General features: G+C 36.3%; 1 protein-coding gene across 1 annotated transcript; it reads right to left on the bottom strand.

The window, feature by feature from the left end:
- Positions 1–1,489: 1,489 nt before the first annotated feature.
- Positions 1,490–22,589, bottom strand: LOC123557129 (ubiquitin-conjugating enzyme E2-22 kDa-like). The gene is made up of 6 exons (XM_045348407.2): positions 22,443–22,589; positions 19,627–19,779; positions 18,383–18,465; positions 17,258–17,421; positions 14,560–14,624; positions 1,490–3,969 (listed from the first exon to the last, which is right to left on the bottom strand). The coding sequence occupies exons 1-6, from the start codon at positions 22,503–22,505 to the stop codon at positions 3,895–3,897; spliced, it is 603 nt and encodes a 200-aa protein (XP_045204342.1). The 5' UTR covers positions 22,506–22,589; the 3' UTR covers positions 1,490–3,894.
- Between the last annotated feature and the right edge of the window lie 1,814 nt (positions 22,590–24,403).

Raw genomic sequence — 24,403 nt, 5'->3', positions numbered from 1 at the left:
ATTTGTAAGAAAATTATCTGATGCAGAAATTTTAAGGCAAGTATAAAGTCAGGGTGCATATGGACTGGTGTGCTGTAAATACCGGTATATTCAATCTTTAAAACAACAAAATGAAATAACATACTTTATTCAAGACATAAAATCACTGATTAAGGTAGTTATGCACGTTTGATAAACCGGAAGTGATGGCGTAACGTCATTTATCCGTAAAACGTAGAATAAAGCCTGGATTCGGCGTACGGAAATGAAATTAATTTTATGATTTAATCGAAACCTGTGAGTAAATTTATTACAATGGCACTGTTGCTATATTTCTAAAGTCAAAATATGATATTAAAACATATGACACGTTAAAAAATTTAAAAAATGTCTTAAAATTAGCGTGAAATGTCAGGTTCCCTTTAATCTTGGTCAAATATCTCAAAAATAAGCACACGGACCTATACATTTTATTTCAACAAATTATAGACCATATGTTTATTTACAACTGTGAGAAGTTTCATCAGAATCTACATTGTAGAAAAATTTCTATTCGCGAAAATGTTAAGAAAGTTATGATTTTCCCATAGACTCCCATTATGAAATATTGCTTGAGGTCCAAATTTTTCAAATCAGTCTAGCAAAAAATCAAGCACAAGACCCTATTTTTTTTATTTGCTGAATTTTCTAGGTATATTCTGAAGTTTTGAAAAATCAGAGTTTAATCAAATTCTACATTGTAGAAAAAATTTCGATCCAAATGTGCAGAACTACCTTAAAGTAAAGACGTCATAATATATGGAAAATGTTCAGAGAATGTCTTTAAATACATAAACTGCATACAAAGTAACATTACTGACAAACCCTAATCAAGTTCAGCAATCATAAATGTATGTCTAGCGGTAGCATGGCACTTAATTGGGTACAAAGTAACGTGAAAATAAAAGTCTTTCAACCGGAATTCTGGAAGGGAAATGTAATCCATACGTCTTGCCTACATGAAGTTATAGGCAGTAAAATTTAATGTATGTTTCAGTGCCTAAGAGCAACTACAATCGACTTAATCACACTTATGTGAGCATGCTTTAAAGATTAATCAAGTACAATGTAAATCCTCTGTTTATTAAAGAATTTATGTTCATCAGTTGTGTTTTTTTTTCTCCAGGAGTTTTACTTCTTTTTTACTAGTATATACGAACGACAGAAATTTATAATCGAAAAAAAAACAACATATGAAAACATTTTTTGACAATAAAATCACAACTAATCAAGATATTTTGAAAATGATAAATAGTTCCTATTATCACCTTACGAGTTCTTTACAATTATGATGAAGAATATGACCTGTAAAGAGGAAGTTGGGAAATAGGATTTTTTACAGACAAGGCAGATCACATATTTCTGTACTTAAATGGCCTGATCGAAGTAATACAGAAAGACTGTAATTGGGCAACATCATATTTCAGAAAACGAAAAGAATCTTTCATTTGACACGTATTTTAAACATAAATAAAAGAATATCATCAAATTTATTCAACTGTAAAATGATTACAATCATAACTGTACATGAAAGTATATATAAAAGATTTGAAGTGAGAGAAAATTTCCAGCAACATTATAATTTGAAAAAAAAAACATTCAGTGCTACAAAAGGCATTGTTGGAAAGGCAAGTTTTAGTCAATTTACATATTTTATTCAAATGGAAAGTTTTGGGATGTCAGTTCTCTGCTACAATCTCAATGTTCTGTTTTAGACCCATGTATAAAATTAAGTTCAATACAAAAGAGATTTTTCAATGGGCTTGTTAACCATTATTTTACTCATGAAATATTCAAATGGCAGCATTTATTTCCAAAACACCCCAATCGTTCACTGAACATACGTTTTGCATTAATATTACAATACAACCAAGTTTGATGAAACTCAACCCAAAGTTTAGATTAACAAATCTAGCCAAACAATATAATAGACAAGTGGGACGTTAGAACAAAAACCTGCCTCCCAACAAAGAATTTATGATGTGATATAGTCAAAGGTCCTAGAGAAAACAGACATTAAGGATGAAAACATGTCAAGGATATAAATATATTCAAACTGTCATTTTTATGACTGGTAGCACTTTCTCATGAATCAATGAATCACAAATTTTCTTTCACGATACCTATAATGTTAAACATTGTGAAAACACACATGAGCCGCACCATGAGAAAACCAACATAGTGCATTTGTGACCAGCATGGATCCAGACCAGTCTGTGCATCTGCCCAGTCTGGTCAGGATCCATGCTGTTCACTAATGGTTTCTCTAACTGCAACAGGCTTTGAACGGTTTCTCTACCTGCAATAGGCTTTGAACGGTTTCTCTAACTGCAATAGGCTTTGAACGGTTTCTCTAACTGCAATAGGCTTTGAAAGCGAACAGCATGAATCCTGACCAGACTGCTCAGATGCACTATGTTGGTTTTCTCATTGTGAAAATACACACGATTCTTCTCTTTCTGCCCTACACCTAGTGGAACAAAATCACTACTGTATCACTCAGAATTCCCCTCGATTCAAAATAACCAGCATGTAATACTAAAATGAGGGAAAGCCTGCCATCATACGGTGACTTCAAGGAAACATGTTAACAAATCAAACAATACAATCATTTCATATATTCAACCAAAGAATTAATAAATACAAATAATAGTATCTGAAACATTACATTTAGTCATTTAGTCTTGTGGCAGTGGGTGAGAGGTTATCAAGGTGACCAGTAATTTTAACTGATGAAAAAAAGAGGATATTATTGGATTAGCACACATTAAATGAATTTGAAAAAGCTCTCCTCTGAAGTCTAACTAAAATGTCTTTAAAACAGTAAATTTTATGTCAGGTTTTAATTTTGATTTCAATGTGAAATTAAGGAATATAAATTTGCATTGGTGATTCAAAAACAGAATCGGTTCCAATTATTTTGTGTTAATTTTATTTCTGTACAATTTTCAGACAAAACAATATTATCATAAATACTGATTCAACTGTTAAGTGAACACAGTGTTAACAATCACTTAAACCTATGATTACGTATTTTTTAACTTCTTTGAAATATATGCCCACCCTTCTTAGTTCCCAAATTACTTTCTTTGTTTAATAAGCACCCAAATACACTGGAGTAATCTGTGTCAGTTGTCACCTGCTAAATTGTGAAATCAGCTAATTTCAATTCAATGCATTTATTAATTCTTTGGTTTAACAGAACATTCTAGGAGCTTTTTCATCAAATAAATGTTTCATTAAACAAGAGCTGTTACGCCCCCCTACATGATGGCCTGTCATATGTTCAGTCCTGCAGTCACTATGACCTTGCCCTTTGACCCGAAACACAAAAAGGGTCATTTCAGTGTCAATATAGGTCATCTACTAACCACAAGCAAGCATCCTAAGAAGTTTGACAACTGTAAGCCAAAGCTTTTTTTAAATTAATTAGCAGGAACCATTTTAGTCTCAAGGTCAGCGAGACTTCTGACCCCTAAAATGAAAGAAGTCATCTACTGAGCACAGGCAATCATCCCATGAAGTTTGACCATTGTGAGACAAAGCGTTCTCTAGTAACTTATCTGAAACCAAGCAGTCTACCGAGAATGAGCAAAACACTATACCCCCAATTCTTAAAAGAGGGGCATAAAATCATTAAACTTGACAGCCTGCTTTAGCAGTTTTATTTTTTATGCTGATGAGTGTCAATGACCACTGTCATCCTTGATCACTTGGGCTTCTATTTATGTACTCCTATATATAAAATGTGTGTAAATTTCAATCACTCGTGTAAATCACTATCAGCCGACTCTGGGACAGCCGGAGTATCGGAGAAGCACAAGACCAGGACTCATTCCACAATTATACAATTTGAAGACTATGTTTATCACAGGGTTAAGAACTAATTAGAGTATCTGTAGCTTTTTCCAAATCCCAGTTTGTCGAAGATAGTGCCACTCTTGCTTTATGCTGAAAATATATAATATCAGTATGTTAAACATTTCGATGCTATATTTATTTGGACCTGTAATGCTTTAAAGTAAATGTTATTTTTTTAACAATATTTAAGTAATGAAACGTAATACAGCAGCTGCCTCATGACACCATGCTGGATTATTTAAAGCTTTATAAACAAGAGATCACAGAGTGATCTTGGCGCCCACCATTGAGCCATTTTTGAATGTTCCAAATTTCAAGACTAGATCAAGGTCAAAATCAAGGTCAAAGTTCATTTCGGTACACAAAACTGTGCAAGTGGTCCATGCATGTGGTCCAAATTTGAAGCTGTAGCTTGAGAAATGTGAAAGTAGGTCACTAAATCATTCTCAAGGTCAAAGTTCATTTCTGTACACAAAACTATGCATGTGCTTCAAATTTGAAAGCTGTAGCTTGAGAAATGTGGAAGTAGGTACCAGGTAAAAATCAAGGTCAACTTTCAATTCAGAACACAAAACTATGCATGTGGTCCAAATTTGAAGCCTTTAGCTTGGGGAAAGTTAAAGTAGGTCACTAGGTCAATCTCAAGGTCAAATTTCATTTCAGAACACAAAACTATGCATATGGTCCAAATTTGAAGGCTGTAGCTTAAGAATTGTGAAAGTAGGTCACTAGGTCAATGTCAAGGTCAAAGTTTATTTCTGTACACAAACCTATGCACGTAGTCCAAATCTGAAGGCTGTAGCTACAGAAATGTGAAAGTAGGTCACTAGGTCCATCTCAAGGTCAAAGTTCATTTCAGTACACAAATCTATGCAAGTGGTCCAATTTTGAAGGCTGTAGCTTGAGAAATGTGAAAGAAGGTCATTAGGTCAAAATCAAGGTCAAATTTCATTTCGGAACACAAAACTTTGCATGTGGTCTAAATTAAATGTGAATGTAGGTCACTAGGTCAATGTCAAGGTCAAAGTTTATTTCTGTACACAAACCTATGCATGTGGTCCAAATTTGAAGGCTGTAGCTACAGAAATGTGGAAGTAGGTCACTAGGTCAAAATCAAGGTCAACTCATGTCAAGGTTCATCTAGCCACTCAAAACTATGCATAAGGTCCTAATTTGAATGCTGCAGGTTATGACAAGAAGATTTTTAAAGTTTTTCCCTATATAAGTCTATATACAAGAGGACCATGATGGTCCTGAATCGCTCACCTCTTCCCACATGACCCAGTTTTGAGTATGACGTCGTTTTTCTATTATTTGACATAGTGACCTAGTTTTTGAGCTCATGTGACCCAGTTTTGAACTTGATCTAGATATTATCAAGATAACAAGAGGACCATGATGGTCCTGAATCGCTCACCTCTTCCCACACGATCCAGTTTTGAGAATGACGTCGTTTTTTCTATTATTTGACATAGTGACCTAGTTTTTGAGCTCATGTGACCCAGTTTTGAACTTGACCTAGATATTATCAAGATAAAAATTCTGACCAATTTTCATGAAGATCCATTGAAAAATATGGTCTCTAGAGAGGTCACAAGGTTTTTCTATTATTTGACCTATGGACCTAGTTTTCGAAGATACGTGACCCTGTTTTGAACTTTACCTAGATATCATCAAGGTGAACATTCTCACAAATTTTCATGAAGATCTCGTGAAAAATATGGCCTTTAGAGAGGTCACAAAGTTTTTCTATTTTTATATCTACTGGCCTAGTTTTTGATCGCACGTGACCCAGTTTTGAAACTGACCTAGATATCATCAAGGTGAACATTCAGATCAATTTTCATGAAGTTCCATTGAAAAATATGGCCTCTAGAGAGGTCAAAAGATTTTAATAGTTTTAGACCTACTGACCTAGTTTTTGACCGCAGTTGACCCAGTTTCAAACTTGACCAAGATATCATCAAGATGAACATTCAGATCAACTTTCATACAGATCCCATGAAAGGTATGGCCTCTAAAGAGGTCACAAGGTTTTTTTATTATTTGACCTACTGACCTAGTTTTTTAAGGCACGTGACCCAGTTTCAAACTTGACCTAGATATCATCAAGGTGAACACTCTGACCAATTTTCATGAAGATCCATTCAAGGGTATGGCCTCTAGAGAGGTCACAAGGTTTTTCTATTTCAAGACCTACTGACCTAGTTTTTGATCGCAGTTGACCCAGTTTCAAACTTGACCTATACATCATCAAGATTAACATTCAGACCAACTTTCATACAGATCCCATGAAAAATATGGCCTCTAGAGAGGTCACTTTTTTTCATTATTTGACCTACTGACCTACTTTTTGAAGGCACGTGACCCACTTTCGAACTTGACCTACATATCATCAGGATGAACATTCTGAACAATTTTTATGGAGATCCATTCATAAGTATGGCCTCTAGAGAGGTCACAAGGTATTTCTATTTTTAGACCTACTGACCTAGTTTTTGACCGCACATGACCCTGTTTCGAACTTGACCTAGATATCATCAAGATGAACATTCAGACCAACTTTCATACAGATCCCATGAAAAATATGGCCTTTAGAGAGGTCACAAGGTTTTTCTATTATTTGACCTACTGACCTAGTTTTTGATGGCACGTGACCCACTTTCGAACTTGACCTAGATATCATCAAGATGAACATTCTGACCAATTTTCATACAGATCCCATGAAAAATATGGCCTCTAGAGAGGTCACAAGGTTTTTCTATCATTTGACCTACTGACCTAGTTTTTTACGGCACGTGACCCACTTTCAAACTTGACCTTAATATCATCAAGGTGAACATTCTGACCAATTTTCATGAAGATCTCATGAAATATATGGCCTCTAGAGAGGTCACAAGGTTTTTCTATTTTTAGATCTAGTGACCTAGTTTTTGAAGGCACGTGACCCAGTTTCGAACTTGATCTAGATATCATCAATGTGAAAGTTCTGACCAATTTTCAGGAAGATCTTGTGTAATATATGGCCTCTAGAGAGGTCACAAGGTTTTTCTATTTTTAGACATATTGACCTAGTTTTTGATGGCACGTGACCCAGTTTCGAACTTGACCTAGATATCATCAAGATGAACATTCTGACCAATTTTCATGAAGATTTTGTGAAATATATGGCCTCTAGAGAGGTCACAAGGTTTTTCTATTTTTAGACCTACTGGCCTAGTTTTTGATGGCATGTGACCCACTTTCGAACTTGACCTAGATATCATCAAGATGAACATTCTGACCAACTTTCATAAAGATCCCACAAAAAATGTGACCTCTAGAGTGGTCACAAGCAAAAGTTTACGGACGGACGGACGGACTAACGCACGGACAGACGGACGACGGACGACGGATGCTGCGTGATCACAAAAGCTCACCTTGTCACTATGTGACAGGTGAGCTAAAAATTCTGACCAATTTTCATGAAGATCCACTGAAAAATATGGTCTCTAGAGAGGTCACAAGGTTTTTCTATTATTTGACCTATTGACCTAGTTTTCGAAGGTACGTGACCCTGTTTTGAACTTTATCTAGATATCATCAAGGTGAACATTCTCACTGATTTTCATGAAGATCTAATGAAAAATATGGCCTCTAGAGAGGTCACAAGGTTTTTCTATTTTTAGACCTACTGACCTAGTTTTTGACCGCACATGACCCTGTTTCGAAACTGACCCAGATATCATCAAGATGAACATTCAGACCAACTTTCATACAGATCCCATGAAAAATATGGCCTCTAGAGACGTCACAAGGTTTTTCTATTATTTAACCTACTGACTTAGTTTTTGAAGGCACGTGACCCAGTTTCGAACTTGACCTAGATATCATCAAGATGAACATTCACACCAATTTTCATACATATCCCATGAAAAATATGGCCGCTACAGAGGTCACAAGGTTTTTCTATTATTTGACCTACTGACTTAGTTTTTGATGGCACGTGACCCACTTTCGAACTTGACCTAGATATCATCAAAGTGAACATTCTGACCAATTTTCATGAAGATCTCATGAAATATATGGCCTCTAGAGAGGTCACAAGGTTTTTCTATTTTTAGACCTACTGACGTAGTTTTAGATTGCACGTGACCCAGTTTCGAACCTGACCTAGATATCATCTAGATGAACATTCTGACCAACTTTCATAAAGATCCCACAAAAAATGTGACCTCTAGAGTGGTCACAAGCAAAAGTTTACGGACGGACGGACTGACGCACGGACGACGGATGCTGAGTGATCACAAAAGCTCACCTTGTCACTATGTGACAGGTGAGCTAAAAACATGTGACCCCCCAGGGCGGGGCAATATTTGACCCTAGGGAAATAATTTAGATAATATTGGTAGAGAACTGCTAGATGATGCTACACACCAAAATTCCTTGCGAGTATCAGTGCTATACATTGGGCACGTTAAAGAACCAGGCTGTCTATTCGCAACGAACTAGGCTAAATTAGCCAGCCAAGCCTGTATCTGATTTCTGATCTCTTTGTCGTGGGGGCTTTGTCTCACTCTGTCCCTCTGGTCAGATCGCTCTGTGTCTGTACTAGTAGAGGATGAATTATGCACTCTGTGTGGCTGCATTTGAACTATGTAAAGCGCCTCTGAACGTGAAATTATCATGAAAAGGGCGCTATATAAATCTGGTATAATAATAATAATAATAATCAAAGTCCTAGGCCCTGTGGTTTTGGACTAGAAGATTTTTCCCTATATAAATCTATGTAAATTATAAAAATAAACAAAGGGCCATAACTCAATCAAAAATTGTTGAACCAGTCTGATTTTCAGAGGGACACAACTAGAGTACCAATACATTATTCTGACAAAGTTTGGTCAAAATCCCCCCAGTAGTTTCTGAGGAGATGCAATAACGAGAAATTGTTAACGGACGGACGGATGACAGACCACAGACGCAGAGTGATTTGAATAGCCCACCATCTGATGATGGTGGGCCAATAAAATGGATTTTCTGTCTATGAATAAATGTATCAACCAAATTAAAGATAGAGTTCTGGGACTTGATTCTGTGATCTTGCTAAATTGTACCAACATCTGTGACAAGTTTCAACTAAGTATCTGCATTAGTTTTGAAGATAGTAATTCCCCTGCAAACAGCAGGGCCACAGTAGCCCTATGTTGCTCACCTGAAATTGACTATTTGGCTCCGAAATATATGTATTACACACTGAACCATGAATGGTAACAACTATGTTTAGTGTAACGAAAAATGAGTCCGAAGTACAGACGTTACTTTTGGTAATTACTGAAATTTAATACCAATACAAAACATATCAATCCTTTGTAATATTTGCTCTTGGCACACCATTCATTTGCTCTCAGCATATCATTATATACTAAACTACAGGTTATTTTTGTGTGCGTTTGAGTTATAATCATTGAATTTAACCCAAGAAGACCGATTAAACTGAATCTTCTTAATGTGCGGCATCCTTCACTGGCATCTAGCTCTAGCTTAGGTGACTGCTATTTTACAGATAAAAAATTTTCAACAGTATTCTGAGCAATTAAAATATACAATACTGACTGATCATGTACAGGAGTTATTTGATCATTACTGTAAACCCGGTATTATTCGCAGTGTTTTAATTGTCGCTATTTTTTGCAAATCGGGTGATCGCAAATTCATAAATCTGCATAAAGTTCCTTCCATATCATACAGACATACAAAAAAAAAATGTCCGACATATGGTCATGTTTGAACAGCTATGAATACTAGCAGCCTGTACATGATGTTTATTGAATGAACTTCAATATATATTTCAATATATTATGAATAAGTTTGAAAGTACATTTCCAAAAAAGAATTAACCCTAACGTCTAGAGGTTGGATTTACAGTCAGCTGGCAGGAATGCACATAACATGATAACTTTTTTTTTTAACAGGTTACGGAGAGCATCACCTTGATCAATGCACTTTGTATGTGCCAAACAAGCAGAGCGCTTGATGCCTGAGGGGATGATCCATATCATCCATTATCTTCTCGAAAAACCTGAATTTTTTTTACACATTTTGTATAGATAACAATTGGGATTAGCGGACAATTCATCACACCGTTGTATTAAACACTTGGTACAATTACTTATGAAATGAACAATGTAACAAACTTTGAACATTTTAGCAGCTATTAAATGTAATAAGAATAATCGCCCGTAAATTGAATAAAGGATTAAAAGGCTATTTTCAATCAATTTCAGTCGAACAAAAGCAATTTGTGTGAATAAAGTAACTGCTTACTAATACGAAATTACCATTATGGACAATGTATTTTACAAGTCTTTGGCGTGCATAAATTTGGTACAGTACGGCAGAATGGCATTAATGTAATCACGACTTGCGGAACTAGGATTTCACTAGTATAAGAACCTTCGCGAAATTTAATTTCAGACCCTCCTGTCGCAAATTCATAAATCCACGAAATAATTTATGGTGCGGGAATTCGTGAAATAAAGATCACGCAAATATAGTGATTTTCAGTAAGTGATTCAAACACATGTGCATTCTATATGGTGTTTAAACTTTGAATAAACCCCAAGTTTTCAAAAGTTTGTTTCAAGTTACAAGGTTAAGCATAGCTACTCTTAACAACTTTATAAATGTTTTCACCTTAAGAATAGAGAACAAGCGGGCCGAGATGGATCTAGGTCACTCACCAGAGTCACACACCATAACAGTGTAAAACTAGAGCTGGTTTTGAGAAAAGCACATGTCTCCCACCACTGCCTAATCATTTAAATAGTAAGTCGGTCTTTATATACTGTTTACTCACTATAAATATACCTTTAAAGAGTAAAAAGGCTGATTTTGGGTAATTCAAGGGCCAATTCTGAAAAGCCTCAGGTGATTTGGCTAGTTAATGAACTTGGCCAAAGAGTTATGGTCAAAACATTTAGTTCAAGTTTGGTAAAGATCGGATGAGAACTGGTTGACTAAGAGCACAAACAAGAGTAAAAAGGCAGATTTTTGGTAATTCAAGGGCCACAATTCCAAAGTGCCTGGGCCGATTTGACTAGTTATCGAACTTGGCTGAGGACTTATGGTCAAACACATTTTGTTGAAGTTTGGTGAAGATCGGATGAGAAATGTTCGACTTAGAGTGTGGACAAGATTTGTGACAGACAGACACACGCACAGACAGGAGTAAATCAATATGTCTCCCACACCACTGTGTGGTGGGAGACATAAATATTTCACCTAGTGACTGTTTTTGACACCACATGACCAAGTCTCAAACTCGTCTGAGTTTTGAAGGAGATAAACATTCTGACCAAGTTTCATGAAGATTGGAGCAGAAATGTGGCCTCTAGTGTAAACAACCATTTTCTTTGATTTCACCTAGTGACCTAGTCTTTGACCCCACATGACCCAGATTAAAACCTGTCAATAATTTCATGAAAACAAACATTCTGACAAAGTTTTGTGAGGACTGGAGGGCCTCTAGACTGTAAACAAGCTTTTCCTTTGATTTTACCAAGTGACATAGCTTTTGACCCTACGTCATCACCAGATTGGAAATCATACAAGACTTCATGATAACATTCTGACCAAGTTTTATGACGATTGAATAAAAAATGTGGCCCCTAGAGTGTAAACAAACTTTTTCTTTGATCAAACCTGGTGACCTAGTTTTTTTGACCCTGCGTGCCCCAGATAAAAAATCATTCACATTTTTATGCAGACAAACATTTTGACCAAGTTTCATGCACATCAGATTAAAATGCAGCCCCTGTTGCATACACATGGTTTATTTTTGATTTAACCAGGTGACCTAGTTTTTGACCCTAGATGACCCATATTCAAACTTGTCCTAGATTTCATCAAAAAGTTCATTTTGATCAAATTCACAAATATCCATTGAACAAGAGGGCCAAGATGGCCCTGGGTCGCTCACCTGAGAAACACACCATAATACACCATAACAGTGTAAACATAGACCTAGTGATTGCATGGAAAAAAATATTCTGACCAAGTATCATTAAAATTGGAGCAAACACAAGTATTTCTTTTATTTGACTTAGTGACCTAGTTTTTGACCCCAGATGACCCATATCCAAACTCTACCTAGATTTTATCAAGGCAATAATTCTGACCAAATTTCATAAAGATCAATTGAAAAATACAGCCTCTATTGCATGCACAAGGTTTTTCTTTGATTTGACCTAGTGACCTAATTTTTGACCCAAGATGACCCCTATTCAAACTTGACCAAGATTTTATCAAGGCAATCATCCTGACCAAAATTCATTAAAATAAATTGAACTAGATATTATCAAGATAAAAATTCTGACCAATTTTCATGAAGATCCATTGAAAAATATGGTCTCTAGAGAGGTCACTTGTAAGGTTTTTCTATTATTTGACCTATTCACCTAGTTTTCGAGGTACGTGACCCTGTTTTAAACTTTACCTAGATATCATCAAGGTGAATATTCTCCCTAATTTTCATGAAGATCTCATGAAAAATATGGCCTCTAGAGAGGTCACAAGGTTTTTCTATTTTAAACCTACTGGCCTATTTTTTGACCGCACCTGACCCAGTTTCGAAACTGACCTAGATATCATCAAGGTGAACTTTCAGATCAATTTTCATGAAGATCCATTGAAAAATATGGCCTCTAGAGAGGTCAAAAGATTTTAATAATTTTAGATCTACTGACCTAGTTTTTGACCGCAGTTGACCCAGTTTCAAACTTGACCTAGATATCATCAAGATGAACATTCAGACCAACTTTCATACAGACCCCATGAAAAGTATGGCCTCTAGAGAGGTCACAACGTTTTTTTATTATTTGACCTACTGACCTAGTTTTTTAAGGCAAGTGACCCAGTTTCAAACTTGACCTAGATATCATCAAGGTGAACATTCTGACCAATTTTTATGGAGATCCGTTCAAAAGTATGGCCTCTAGAGAGGTCACAAGGTTTTTCTATTTTTAGACCTACTGACCTAGTTTTTGACCGCACATGACCCTCTTTCGAACTTGACCTAGATATTATCAAGATGAACATTCAGACCAATTTTCATACAGATCCCATGAAAAATATGGCCTTTAGTGAGGTCACAAGGTTTATCAATTATTTGACCTACTGACCTAGTTTTTGACGGCACGTGACCCACTTTCAAATTTGACCTAGATATCATCAAGATGAACATTCAGACCAACTTTCATACAGATCCCATGAAAAATATGGCCTCTAAAGAGGTCACAAGGTTTTTCTATTATTTGACCTACTGACCTAGTTTTTGACGGCACTTGACCCATTTTTGAATTTGACCTAGATATCATCAAGGTGAACATTCTGACAAATTTTCATACAGATCTCATGAAATATATGGCCTCTAGAGAGGTCACAAGGTTTTTCTATTTTTAGACCTACTGACCTAGTTTTTGACCGCATGTAACCCAGTTTCGAACTTGACCTATATATCATCAAGGTGAACATTCAGACAAACTTTCATACAGATCCCATGAAAAATATGGCCTTTAGAGAGGTCACAAGGTTTTTCTATTATTTGACCTACTGACCTAGTTTTTGATGGCACGTGACCCAGTTTCGAACTTGACCTAGATATCATCAAGGTGAACGTTCTGACCAATTTTCATCAAGATCTTTGAAATATATGGCCTCTAGAGAGGTCACAAGGTTTTTCTATTTTTAGACCTACTGACCTAGTTTTTGATGGCACATGACCCAGTTTCGAACTTGACCTAGATATCATCAAGGTGAACATTCTGACCAATTTTCATGAAGATCTTATGAAATATATGGCCTCTAGAGAGGTCACAAGGTTTTTCTATTTTTAGACCTACTGACCTAGTTTTTGATGGCACGTGACCCAGTTTTGAACTTGACCTAGATATCATCAAGATGAACATTCTGACCAACTTTCATAAAGATTCCATGAAAAATGTGACCTCTAGAGTGGTCACAAGCAAAAGTTTACGGACGCACGGACGGACGACGGACACCGCGCGATCACAAAAGCTCACCTTGTCACTTTGTGACAGGTGAGCTAAAAATGCAGCCCCTACTGCTCACACAGTTTTTCTTTTTTTCTTTTGACTGGGCGACCTAGTTTTTTACCCATCCAGATTCGAACTTGGTCTAAAGATCATCATGATAAACATTCTGACCAAGTTTAATGAAGATAGGGTCATAAATGTGACCTAGATTTCATCAAGACAAACATTTTAACCAATTCTCCTGAGTTATAAACTTAAAATGTGGTCTCTAGAGAATTAATAAGATTTTCCTTTGATCTGGCCCACTGACCTAGTTTTTGACCCCATTTGACCCAGTTTCAAACTTGACCTTGAGATCATCAAGACAAACATTCAGACCAAGTTTCATAAAGATTGGGTCACAACTGTGGCCTCTAGAGTGTTAACAAGGCAAATGTTGACGCATAACGATGGAAGCCAGACAATGACCAGTCACAAAAGCTTACCTGAAGTACCTCGTGCTCTGGTGAGCTATAAATGCAGAAAACTGGAAAATTGAATCTTACTCCCAATTTGGCAAAGTTGGTGTAGAATTTTCACTTTGCAATCATTCAGTACACTTAGTTTACATTTAAATCAAGGATTTTCTGCATTATCAATATATGCTTACCTCATCAAATCCCATTGCTTTTAGGTGACTTACTTTTTCTTCTAGTTCTACTTCTTTTACTTTGCCTGTGGAAATAATAAATATACAATATATGAGCCGTGCCATGGGAAAACCAACATAGTGGGTGTGCGACCAGCATGGATCCAGACCAGCCTGCGCATCCGCGCAGTCTGGTCAGGATCCATGCTGTTCGCTAACAGTTTCTCCAATTCCAATAGGCTTTAAAAGCGAACAGCATGGAGCCTGACCAGACTGCGCGGATGCGCAGGCTGGTCTGGATCCATGCTGGTCGCACACCCACTATGTTGGTTTTCCCATGGCACGGCTCATATAACTAGAGCTATCACTAAAGGTGATGAATGTACCCCTCGCATGCACTGACACAGTACATTGCAATTTGACGCACACAAGACTGCATAGTTATGTGGACTGTATGTATATAGACTGCATGTATACAGTGTTGTAACAAAAAACAAAGTCCCATAACTATGCAGAATATTTATCTAAAAGAATGTAACATGCACCATGCACAACTAGGGTTGGTACTAATCACTTGTGTGAAGTTTCATTAAATTGTGTGTAAGGGTTTGGTAGATTAGGCACGCACAAGATTGCATATGCAGACTGTATGTACATAGTATGTTAACAAGAAACAAAGTTTCATAACTCTGCAATTTTTGTCACTGAAAGAACCTAAAATGCCCCATGCACAACTACTGTTGGTACTGATCACTTGTGTGAAGTTTCATTAAATTGTGTCAAGGGGATGAGGAGAGATGGTGCGCACAAGATTGTGTCTATGTATATAGTATAGTAACAAAAAAAACAAAGTCCCATAACTCTGCAAATTTTTTTTCTGAAAGAACCTAACATGCCCCATGCACAACTACTGTTGGTACTGATCACTTGTGTGAAGTTTCATTAAATTGTGTCAAGGGGATGAGGAGAGATGGTGCGCACAAGATTGTGTCTATGTATATAGTATAGTAACAAAAAAACAAAGTCCCATAACTCTGCAATTTTTTTTTCTAAAAGAACCTTACATGCCCCATGCACAACTACTGTTGGTACTGATCACTTGTGTGAAGTTTCATTAAATTGTGTCAAGGGGATGAGGAGAGATGGTGCGCACAAGATTGTGTCTATGTATATAGTATAGTAACAAAAAAACAAAGTCCCATAACTCTGCAAATTTTTTTTCTAAAAGAACCTAACATGCCCCATGCACAACTACTGTTGGTACTGATCACTTGTGTGAAGTTTCATTAAATTCTGTCAAGGGGATAAGGAGAGATGGTGCGCACAAGATTGCATCTACGGACAGACGGACAGACAGACAGACAGACAGACAGACAGACAAACCTGAAACCAGTATACCCCCCCTTACAACTTTGTTGTCGGGGGGTACAATAATAAAATTATATTACATCTGGCATTGGCATTAGAAGTTTCCAACACCGTTTTCTCCCCCAGTCATATAACCTTTACCCTGCTAAATTTCTAAAATGGACAGGTCCATCATTCAATCTGAACAACAGTACCACTTGTTATTCAAAGGGGTGCAGTGCTGTGCAGTGCAGACCATGACCAGCTTACACAGATGTACATGCGGGCTGGTCTTGGTCTGCACTGGTTGCAAAGGCAGAATTACTTGCTGCTAGCAGGCTAAAGGTTAATGATACAAAGAATTCTTCCAATAAATGTATGAACAAAGTCTCATACTGAAAATCTTGATAGAATGATATCATCAAGTCTGACAGACAAGATGGACACTCACCTGACCATTACCATAGGACTTTGAATACAATGTCGTGACACACTGTATCATGAACAGCTAAAAAAAATCAGCTCAGAAACGTTTATATGCAGCTACGGATCTCTGAGCTGAAATGAATCACGTACTGAAACCTAACTAGGAATCATGCCAGAAGTCTGTCATGTTGTAATTTCATCAAATGAAATGCAATGGACTCGCCTTTTACTTCAAAATATTTCTAATCCTTTTTCTTTTGATCTGGCAAAAAATAATCTATGCAACATAATTTGAACACAAGTTATACACACAAGTTTCAGATTGATACCCATCTGCAATATTTTGTCCGCCATTGCAGTTGTCACATGATCAGAGTACTCTTCATTTTGAAAACTAATAGGCGGTATAAAATCGTTATTTATTGACCTTTTCTGAGAACTTAAACCTTCTAAGGTATGTTTTTTATGAATTTTATCGAAAATGTTTACGTTTATGATTAAATTAAAAGGTAAAATTTTGATCTTGATTTTCAAAAGTAACCACGTGCTCAAAACTGTTGCATGACGTCATCAGTTTCTCACGAGAGACTGTGAGAGATGTTGCAGATTGATACTGGTTAGTTAACCAAATTGGGTTTGCCCTAACTTAATGGGACACAGCCACCAGAAAATAAAAACAGTGTCAGTTAAGTTATGGTAGCCAGCACTATATTATGAACAGTTACAATATTGTTTAGTGTGAAAGTCAATGGACAAAAAAACTTTCATATATATCAAGTCAATATGTGATGTCTGAGCTCATTCTGGCTCCTTGGTTCAGCCAAACTAATTTTTTTTTCAATTACTTACACCTGTTTTTAATTAAGCTATTTTGATGCTTTTCCCTAAAAATGATAGTGTATTAATAAAGGCAAAAAATATCTGACAAATATAAAGGTGTTAGCACCTTTAGCATATATGTTTGTCCAATGTCTGGCAGTTTGAGAAAATATAGCATAATTTTCTTTGTACTGTTTGGCTACGACTGCATCTTGCGGGTCGTCTGGTTCTGCTGCCGCTAACAAGGCTTGTAACGATAATAACACAGTTCTTAATGTCATAGCAGCCGCCCTGAAATGTATGTTTCTTTATGAATATAAGCATACTATAAAAAATTTTAAGGGCTAGATGTTAACTCCATTTCTCAACAGCGCATCAGATACCTTTCCGTCCTTTTATAATAATAAAAACCTTTTTCTCCTCTTGTAGCTGGCAACATGACTAAATAGAAATGATTGTGAAGGACCAATGACAAATGACTTAAGACCAGAGCTCTAAACTTTATTATTAGAAGCCACTTCAAATACAAAAGTTACAGAATTAGAATATATCATAAAAAGATGTCTCATTTTAAGAGAAACCTAAACATCAAATATGTCAAATTCTATATGTCAACCTTAATCATACAGCAATGGAGGCTTTTCCAAATAACTTTAAATACAGGTATCAAGTTTCAAATTTGTTGACAACATTATTACTGATTTCAAATGTATTTCTTCAAAACTGGAACAGACTGGACCAGGTGTATATATATTATATTAAAATCATGTCAAGTGAAAAGCTTACCATAATACTTTCTGAAAGAACAAAATCTGTAAAATTTATTTATTTATTTTGCTGGGTATAATGTTACACTGACATAATTATTGGTCATCTGGCTATTTTCCAGCTTAGATGGTGAAGAAAGACTTCAGGTGCCCCTCTGTGCATTATTTCATGAGCGGGCACCTGGGTAGAACCACCAATCTTCCATAAGACAGCTGGATGGCTTCCTCACATGAAGAATTCAACGCCCTGAGTGAGGCTCGAACCCACATCGACGAGGAGCAAGAGATTTGAAGTTCAGCGGCCTTAACCACTCAGCCATAGAGGCCCCAAAATCTGTAAGATGATCCTTTGGAAGCACAGAATCCAACCAAGCAAAATAATAGCAGACCTGGTCTGCTCATGAGAGACTTGCAAGTACTTCCTTCATAAAATGATAAATGACCTGAATTCTCTGAACTAATATAACATAGAAGAAATACATTACCACTGGTCTTTGAGAATATCTAGGCAAATAGCTCCTGTCACACTACTGATATTTGGATGCCAAATTTTTGTAACAAATTTTACCTGAAAGAAGAATAATTTGTCAGCACTGTACAACACATGCCCTATGATAATGCTGGATAGAACATTCAACAATATATATATAAAGTGTAAAAAGTGACTAACTCGAGAAAAAATAATCAGACAAAAAACTTGCAAGAATTTTTGCATGTCCACTAAGTCTTACTGATGTATACCAAGTTTTATTTGAGTTGGATGGAAACAGCAGGGATGGTCAAATATACGTGGGACAAATGTGAACTATAAGTGATTTTTGTTTGTTTTGGGTTTAATGCCGTTTTTCAACAGTATTTCAGTCATGTAACGGCAGACAGTTAACCTAACCAGTGTTTCTGGATTCTGTACCAGTACAAACCTGTTCTCCGCAAGTAACTGCCAACTTCCCCACATGAATCAGAGGTGGAGGACTAATGATTTCAGGCACAATGTCGTTTATCAAATAGGCACAGAGAACATACGCCCAGCCTGAGGATCAAACTCACGATCTAACTAATGAGATAAGCGGGCAGGTCCATAGGTGATTTATGATTAAAGTAAGTAGGTAAAGCAAAAAATGTTTTTCTTGGGAAAGGTGCCACCGAATGGGTGTGTATGAGGGAATCAAGGGGAGCGGTGGTCTAGTGGATAAGGTGTCGGCTGCTCAATCCAGGGGTAGTGGGTTTAAGCCCCACTGGGGTCACGACCATGACTTCCCATATGACACCAGTACTGTTTTTTTTCAGAAAGCGGACTTGAGAGTGGTTACAATAAGCTTGAAGCTTTCATCACAATCGAGCTAAAACAAGTCAGTATAAACTAAACTGATCAGACATGTCATTTAAAGTTATTTTTGTGTGGGGACGGTGGAAGGGTGCCGCAGGTTCATAAGAACCTTTATGAGATACTGAAACTGAGAAGCCTGCCAAAAAACTTTTACCAACACTTTTACTAAATCTGACCCCAATGAGCTTGACCTTTGAGAGATCTTAACCGTAAACCAAACACCTGTCTACCACCCTTACTACAATCAATCCTTATGTGAGGTTGCAGTAATAAAGAAGATATAGTGAAATTCAGAAGCTTGCCAGAAAACTTTAACCTACATGCAAATGCATTGCTGACACCAGGGCAAGAAGAACAGCCATTTATATCCTTCAAACAGTCTAGCTAAATATACTACCATACCTTTGGTGGATTAAATGGGTATGTTTCTGGTATGTTGATTTGCAGAACAAATATTCCATCTGCATATGGTGTATCTGGTGGACCAATTATCTCACCTCGAAGTTCACTAAAGTTGTCATTTACCAAGTCAACTTTAATATGACACTTAGCAACCTGCAAGATCAACAAAAACAAAATAGAAATTTTGCCATAACAATTTGAGGATTGAGTTTTAACCACCCAACATTGCAAACAAACTGCTAATTGTTTCTAGGTTATCAAAAGGGAATTGGGTTACATTTCCAACAGCCAGATAGTACTGTCTGATCCACTGAATCTGTTACACGTTGTTTTTTTTTGTTGTGAAATGTGGCTTTATCTTGCAACATCCAAATACATTGTATAACCAGACACCTAGCCTCTCCTCTAGGCTCCTTCTAGGAGTCTGGTAAACAGTTTGTTTACAACAATTAAAGAATATTTTGGTGAAACTATTTTTATTATAATGTATAGTAATAGCAACAAATCAATATTTGTGCAAAAAAATGCGGCAGCTGCGTATGTTTCTATCACCAAGGACTCCAACGTCTTTGCTGGCAATGTTCAAAAGTGCTCCAAAATTGCTGATGTTGTACAGTAATTTAAACTGAGACAACAAATTACGTGAAACTGAGAAATTTCAAACTTGAATGCCAATATGAAACAGGTTTTTTTCCCCTTCATAATAAGGGCTGTTAATAGGCCCCTTCCCCTTGGAAAATTTCTTTTAAATCATGCAGTTTTCCCCAAAAATTGACTTAAAATTAGGTTTTTTTATTTCCCTTTGCCAAAATACCGATCTATTTCTCCCAAATCACAGGCCTGGGCCCCTTCCCCTCCTGGTAAAAAAACCATGTGAAATGTTGTGTTAGAGAATTAAAGTCAAGTGGAGCACAGAAACTAGAAAATAATAAGAAATAAGAGAAATCCCCCTCCTTTTAACATGAATATAATAATAATGCTTTTAGGACACATCTTTAACATGATCATAAAAGCAAAATTTTGTTGTCCCTTTTAAATAAGATACCGCCATCTTTGGCTTCGAACATGGCCGAGGACTTACAGTAAAACACATTTTGTTCAAGTTTTGTGAAAATCGGATGAGAAATGTTTGACATAGAGTGGGGACAAGATTTGTGACAGACACACAGGCAGATAGACACAAACACAGACAGGAGTAAATCAATACGTCTCCCACACCACTGTGTGGTGGGAGACATAATAAAGCTTCAATCTTAAGGCCTGAATTCTGTCTCTGTTTAAAGGTATGTTAACAAAATGTGATAAATGAAATTAATTCATCACAATAGCCATTTACAAAATGATTATCAGATGCCTAGAAAATTACTAGAGGGCAGATTAGATATCTGAAAACTCTGATCACTGGATGGCTGGAAAGTGAAATAGATTTAAAACAAATTGAAATTACATTTGTTAAAAGCTGTGCCAGGTAAGAGCTTTTGTAAATTATAATAATTTGTTATACTTTACACATATGTGGTTGTATTTTATTTGTAGAAGGTTTTAAATGGCTGTTTAGTCATGACAATCGCATAGCCTAGCCACGATTATTCAATTCTTAAATACAGTAAAACACCGCTCGCTCGAGGTAGAAAGGGGATGAGCAAAATGCTCGAGTTATCCATGGTTTCGAGCGACCCGAACATTGACCAAATAAGTAGAAAATACAATTTTGTTTTACCAATTGTCATCGGGATCATTTGCAGAGTAAACGGTGATGCATAATAGTAACATACTTGTGACATTTAAAAAGTAAACGCATTAAAACTTTATCTATGATAGACGTTTCAATACGTAATTTGTAAATGGCACATATGAAGAAGCAACTAGGACTTTTTTATTTTCATTTATCAACAAGTGCATATCAAAATTATCGTCTCAATTTTATGAAAAGTCTATATCATTTCCTTCATTTGCATGCAAACAACTACTGGTTAAAGATTTCATAAACAAATCAATTGTTGATTACTTAAAACTTCTTTTCTGCGGGAGAAGTAATCAATAATTGATCGATATTTGATCAATAGAACTTTTCAGAAGTTTTCTTCAACCTTTTAACAATAATTAATCTCATCAATCAGATCAAATATACCGACAAACAAACATTTAGGATAGTTATGGAATAGACCATACAATTCTCACGGCGTGTGAAAATTTTTAATTAACAGACACATTCTGACCACCGAAGGTGTGAAAAAATTTGAAACCTCTGCTCGAGTTTGCCAGAAGAAACAAATAGTAAATTAATACACAGGGACCAGGTGTCATGCTAGAGCGATCGAGTTATCGATGCTTGACTCAGCCATTGTAATTTCACATAGAAAATAGAAGAAAATCGGCCGGGACCACATGAATTGCTCGAGCGAGCCCAGGTACTCGAGTCATCGATGCTCGAGCGAGTGGTGTTTCACTGTACTTATTTCAAATGAATGATCGACAATATGAAAATTATTCACCAGGTATCTGAAAGATACATGTGTAGGGTGTTGTTGGCATGCAGATATTTGGCCATATCTTTTTTGGTTGAAAAAGGACAGAGCGTGAAACCACAGTCGTTGCAAAATCCAGCACTGCCAAGTTGTTTACCTTCAATTAATCAGTATATAGTAAATGGGTGCTGGATTTATTTTTGGGTCCTGGACTGTCTATAAATGCTTTTGTATAATACATATTATCATCATTATTGACCAAACAACAAGAATGCCTATGAACTGAGTAAGGAGGAGCACAGTATCGAAGGTTGGTATTCTAAAACACAAAAAATTGTTTTGAATAACCTCTTCACTTTTAACAACTTCTTTAAACTCTCTCTGAATTCTGGCCTGCGCTATGTTTGCCATGTTTCTACATAAAATGCGAAAATTGTTTAAAAAGTTGATTCTAGATGTCGGATTTACGCCGGAAATACATTTGGCACATGCGCAAATCCGGGACATATAAAGAGTGAAAACTCCTTTCATATGCGAAAAATGACTTTTATATACGGAAAAGACACGTTTTTGCGTTTTAGAACGGTTTTACATTCTCTGGACTCTTCCACGCGTTTATACTACATATTACTAGACAGATCAGTGAAACAGTACATTCTTAAAACTTAAAAGTATTAAAGTTTGCTAGAGTAGGAAAATATGAAACCGTTTTGTCACCGCCAAGTTCATGTTGGCACAGAGTTTTTCAAATTCTCTATTTTTTTCCTAACGCTTCAGAATAGTCAGCCTCATCACATTGCTACCATGTCTATAAAACTTGGACTCTTCCAAGTAGGCTTTCTCAGACGTGAACAATTTGATCAGAAAAAATGTTTTCAACACTTTAAAAATAACTTTCTCTCACGTATACATTTTATTATACAGTACACATAATTTAACATGCTATCAGCTTTTATTTCATATCCTCATCATCTACTGTAAATTTCCACAGACCCTAGAAGCCCATCAAAGCATTGCTTCAGTCGTGGGCGTGCACCTTGGCAGAACTACATACTTTCTGTAAGCTAGTTGATTTCAAATCCCCATCGGATAAAGGCAAGTGGTTCGAAGTCAGCGACCTTTTTCATCGGACAACGGAAACCCCAAGATAGGTATATAGGTTGGTTGGTTGGTCGATCGAGCGGTCGATCGCTCCCTAATATATCCTTTTCAAATTTGATACTGAAATATTGAAAACTGCTTTTCGCACACAGAATATCTTCACAAAAAGTAGCCTACTTCTGTTTTTCTAATTACTTAAAATAAAGGTGTTGTTTTCTTTCTATACAGTATGAATACGTAGTTGAACTGAAGTTCAATACACAAACATTTTTTTAATTTGAAGTACTGGGAAAACACGCAGGACAAAATACATTTGTAATGAAAAGAAAGAAGCTGGGGAAAAAAACCACACACACATACAGGCACATATAAAGGAATGTTATAATAAGACAGCGGACAATACACATGCTGAACAATGTTGCAACTGGTAGATACACATAAGCATTGTTGGCAAAACGAGAACTATGAGGCAGAGGGCAAACTCTGTCTGTTCCTGGCACTGAGGCACTGACCAGGCTCCGTACTCAATCGTATTCGGTTCATCTGTAAAATGTTGCGACAAGAAGTTTCGGAGCTATTAGCACGTAACAAAATTGTTTTCTGCAAACATATAAATGCTGAAAAGCTAAATTGGTTGGAAAACCGGGATATAAAATGACATTTTAAAAATACCTCCAAATGGAAGCAGTCAATGAACATAACTAAGTGCTGATCTGACATAACTGTTTCGGACATTACTTAGTCAAAATCAGATTGATACCATTTGGCCGAGATATATTTTTAAAGATGGAAATACATGTTAAAAGCGTCTAATCAACATATATTTCTCTCCACTTGATTTAGTACATTTAGCTACAGAGGGGATTTCTACATATAGCTATAATAAGTTTCTCTTCCTTATTTGGCAACATATATTAAGGATAGAAATAACTATGAGACAAAAAGTCATGCTGTGTGGTATACTGTATATAAAAATACTATTACTTACGCGTAACTTTTTTCCTGCTTTCACGTGACAACTATGAGACTGTATTGTAAATATGTTGCCCAAAGGACGTGCCTTGTTCCCTGACACTTGAAGATAAAACTGTACAAACTTACCATTAAATAAATGTTGTCAACATTGAAATAAATGATACATTTTCTTTTACAATCATTTCACTAAGATTTAAATTTGCAATCATGATCGGAATATGTAGTCAACTGAT

Source organism: Mercenaria mercenaria, chromosome 5, assembly GCF_021730395.1.
Source record: "Mercenaria mercenaria strain notata chromosome 5, MADL_Memer_1, whole genome shotgun sequence".
NCBI lineage: Eukaryota > Metazoa > Mollusca > Bivalvia > Venerida > Veneridae > Mercenaria > Mercenaria mercenaria.
This window is presented reverse-complemented; position numbering and strand designations above follow the sequence as displayed.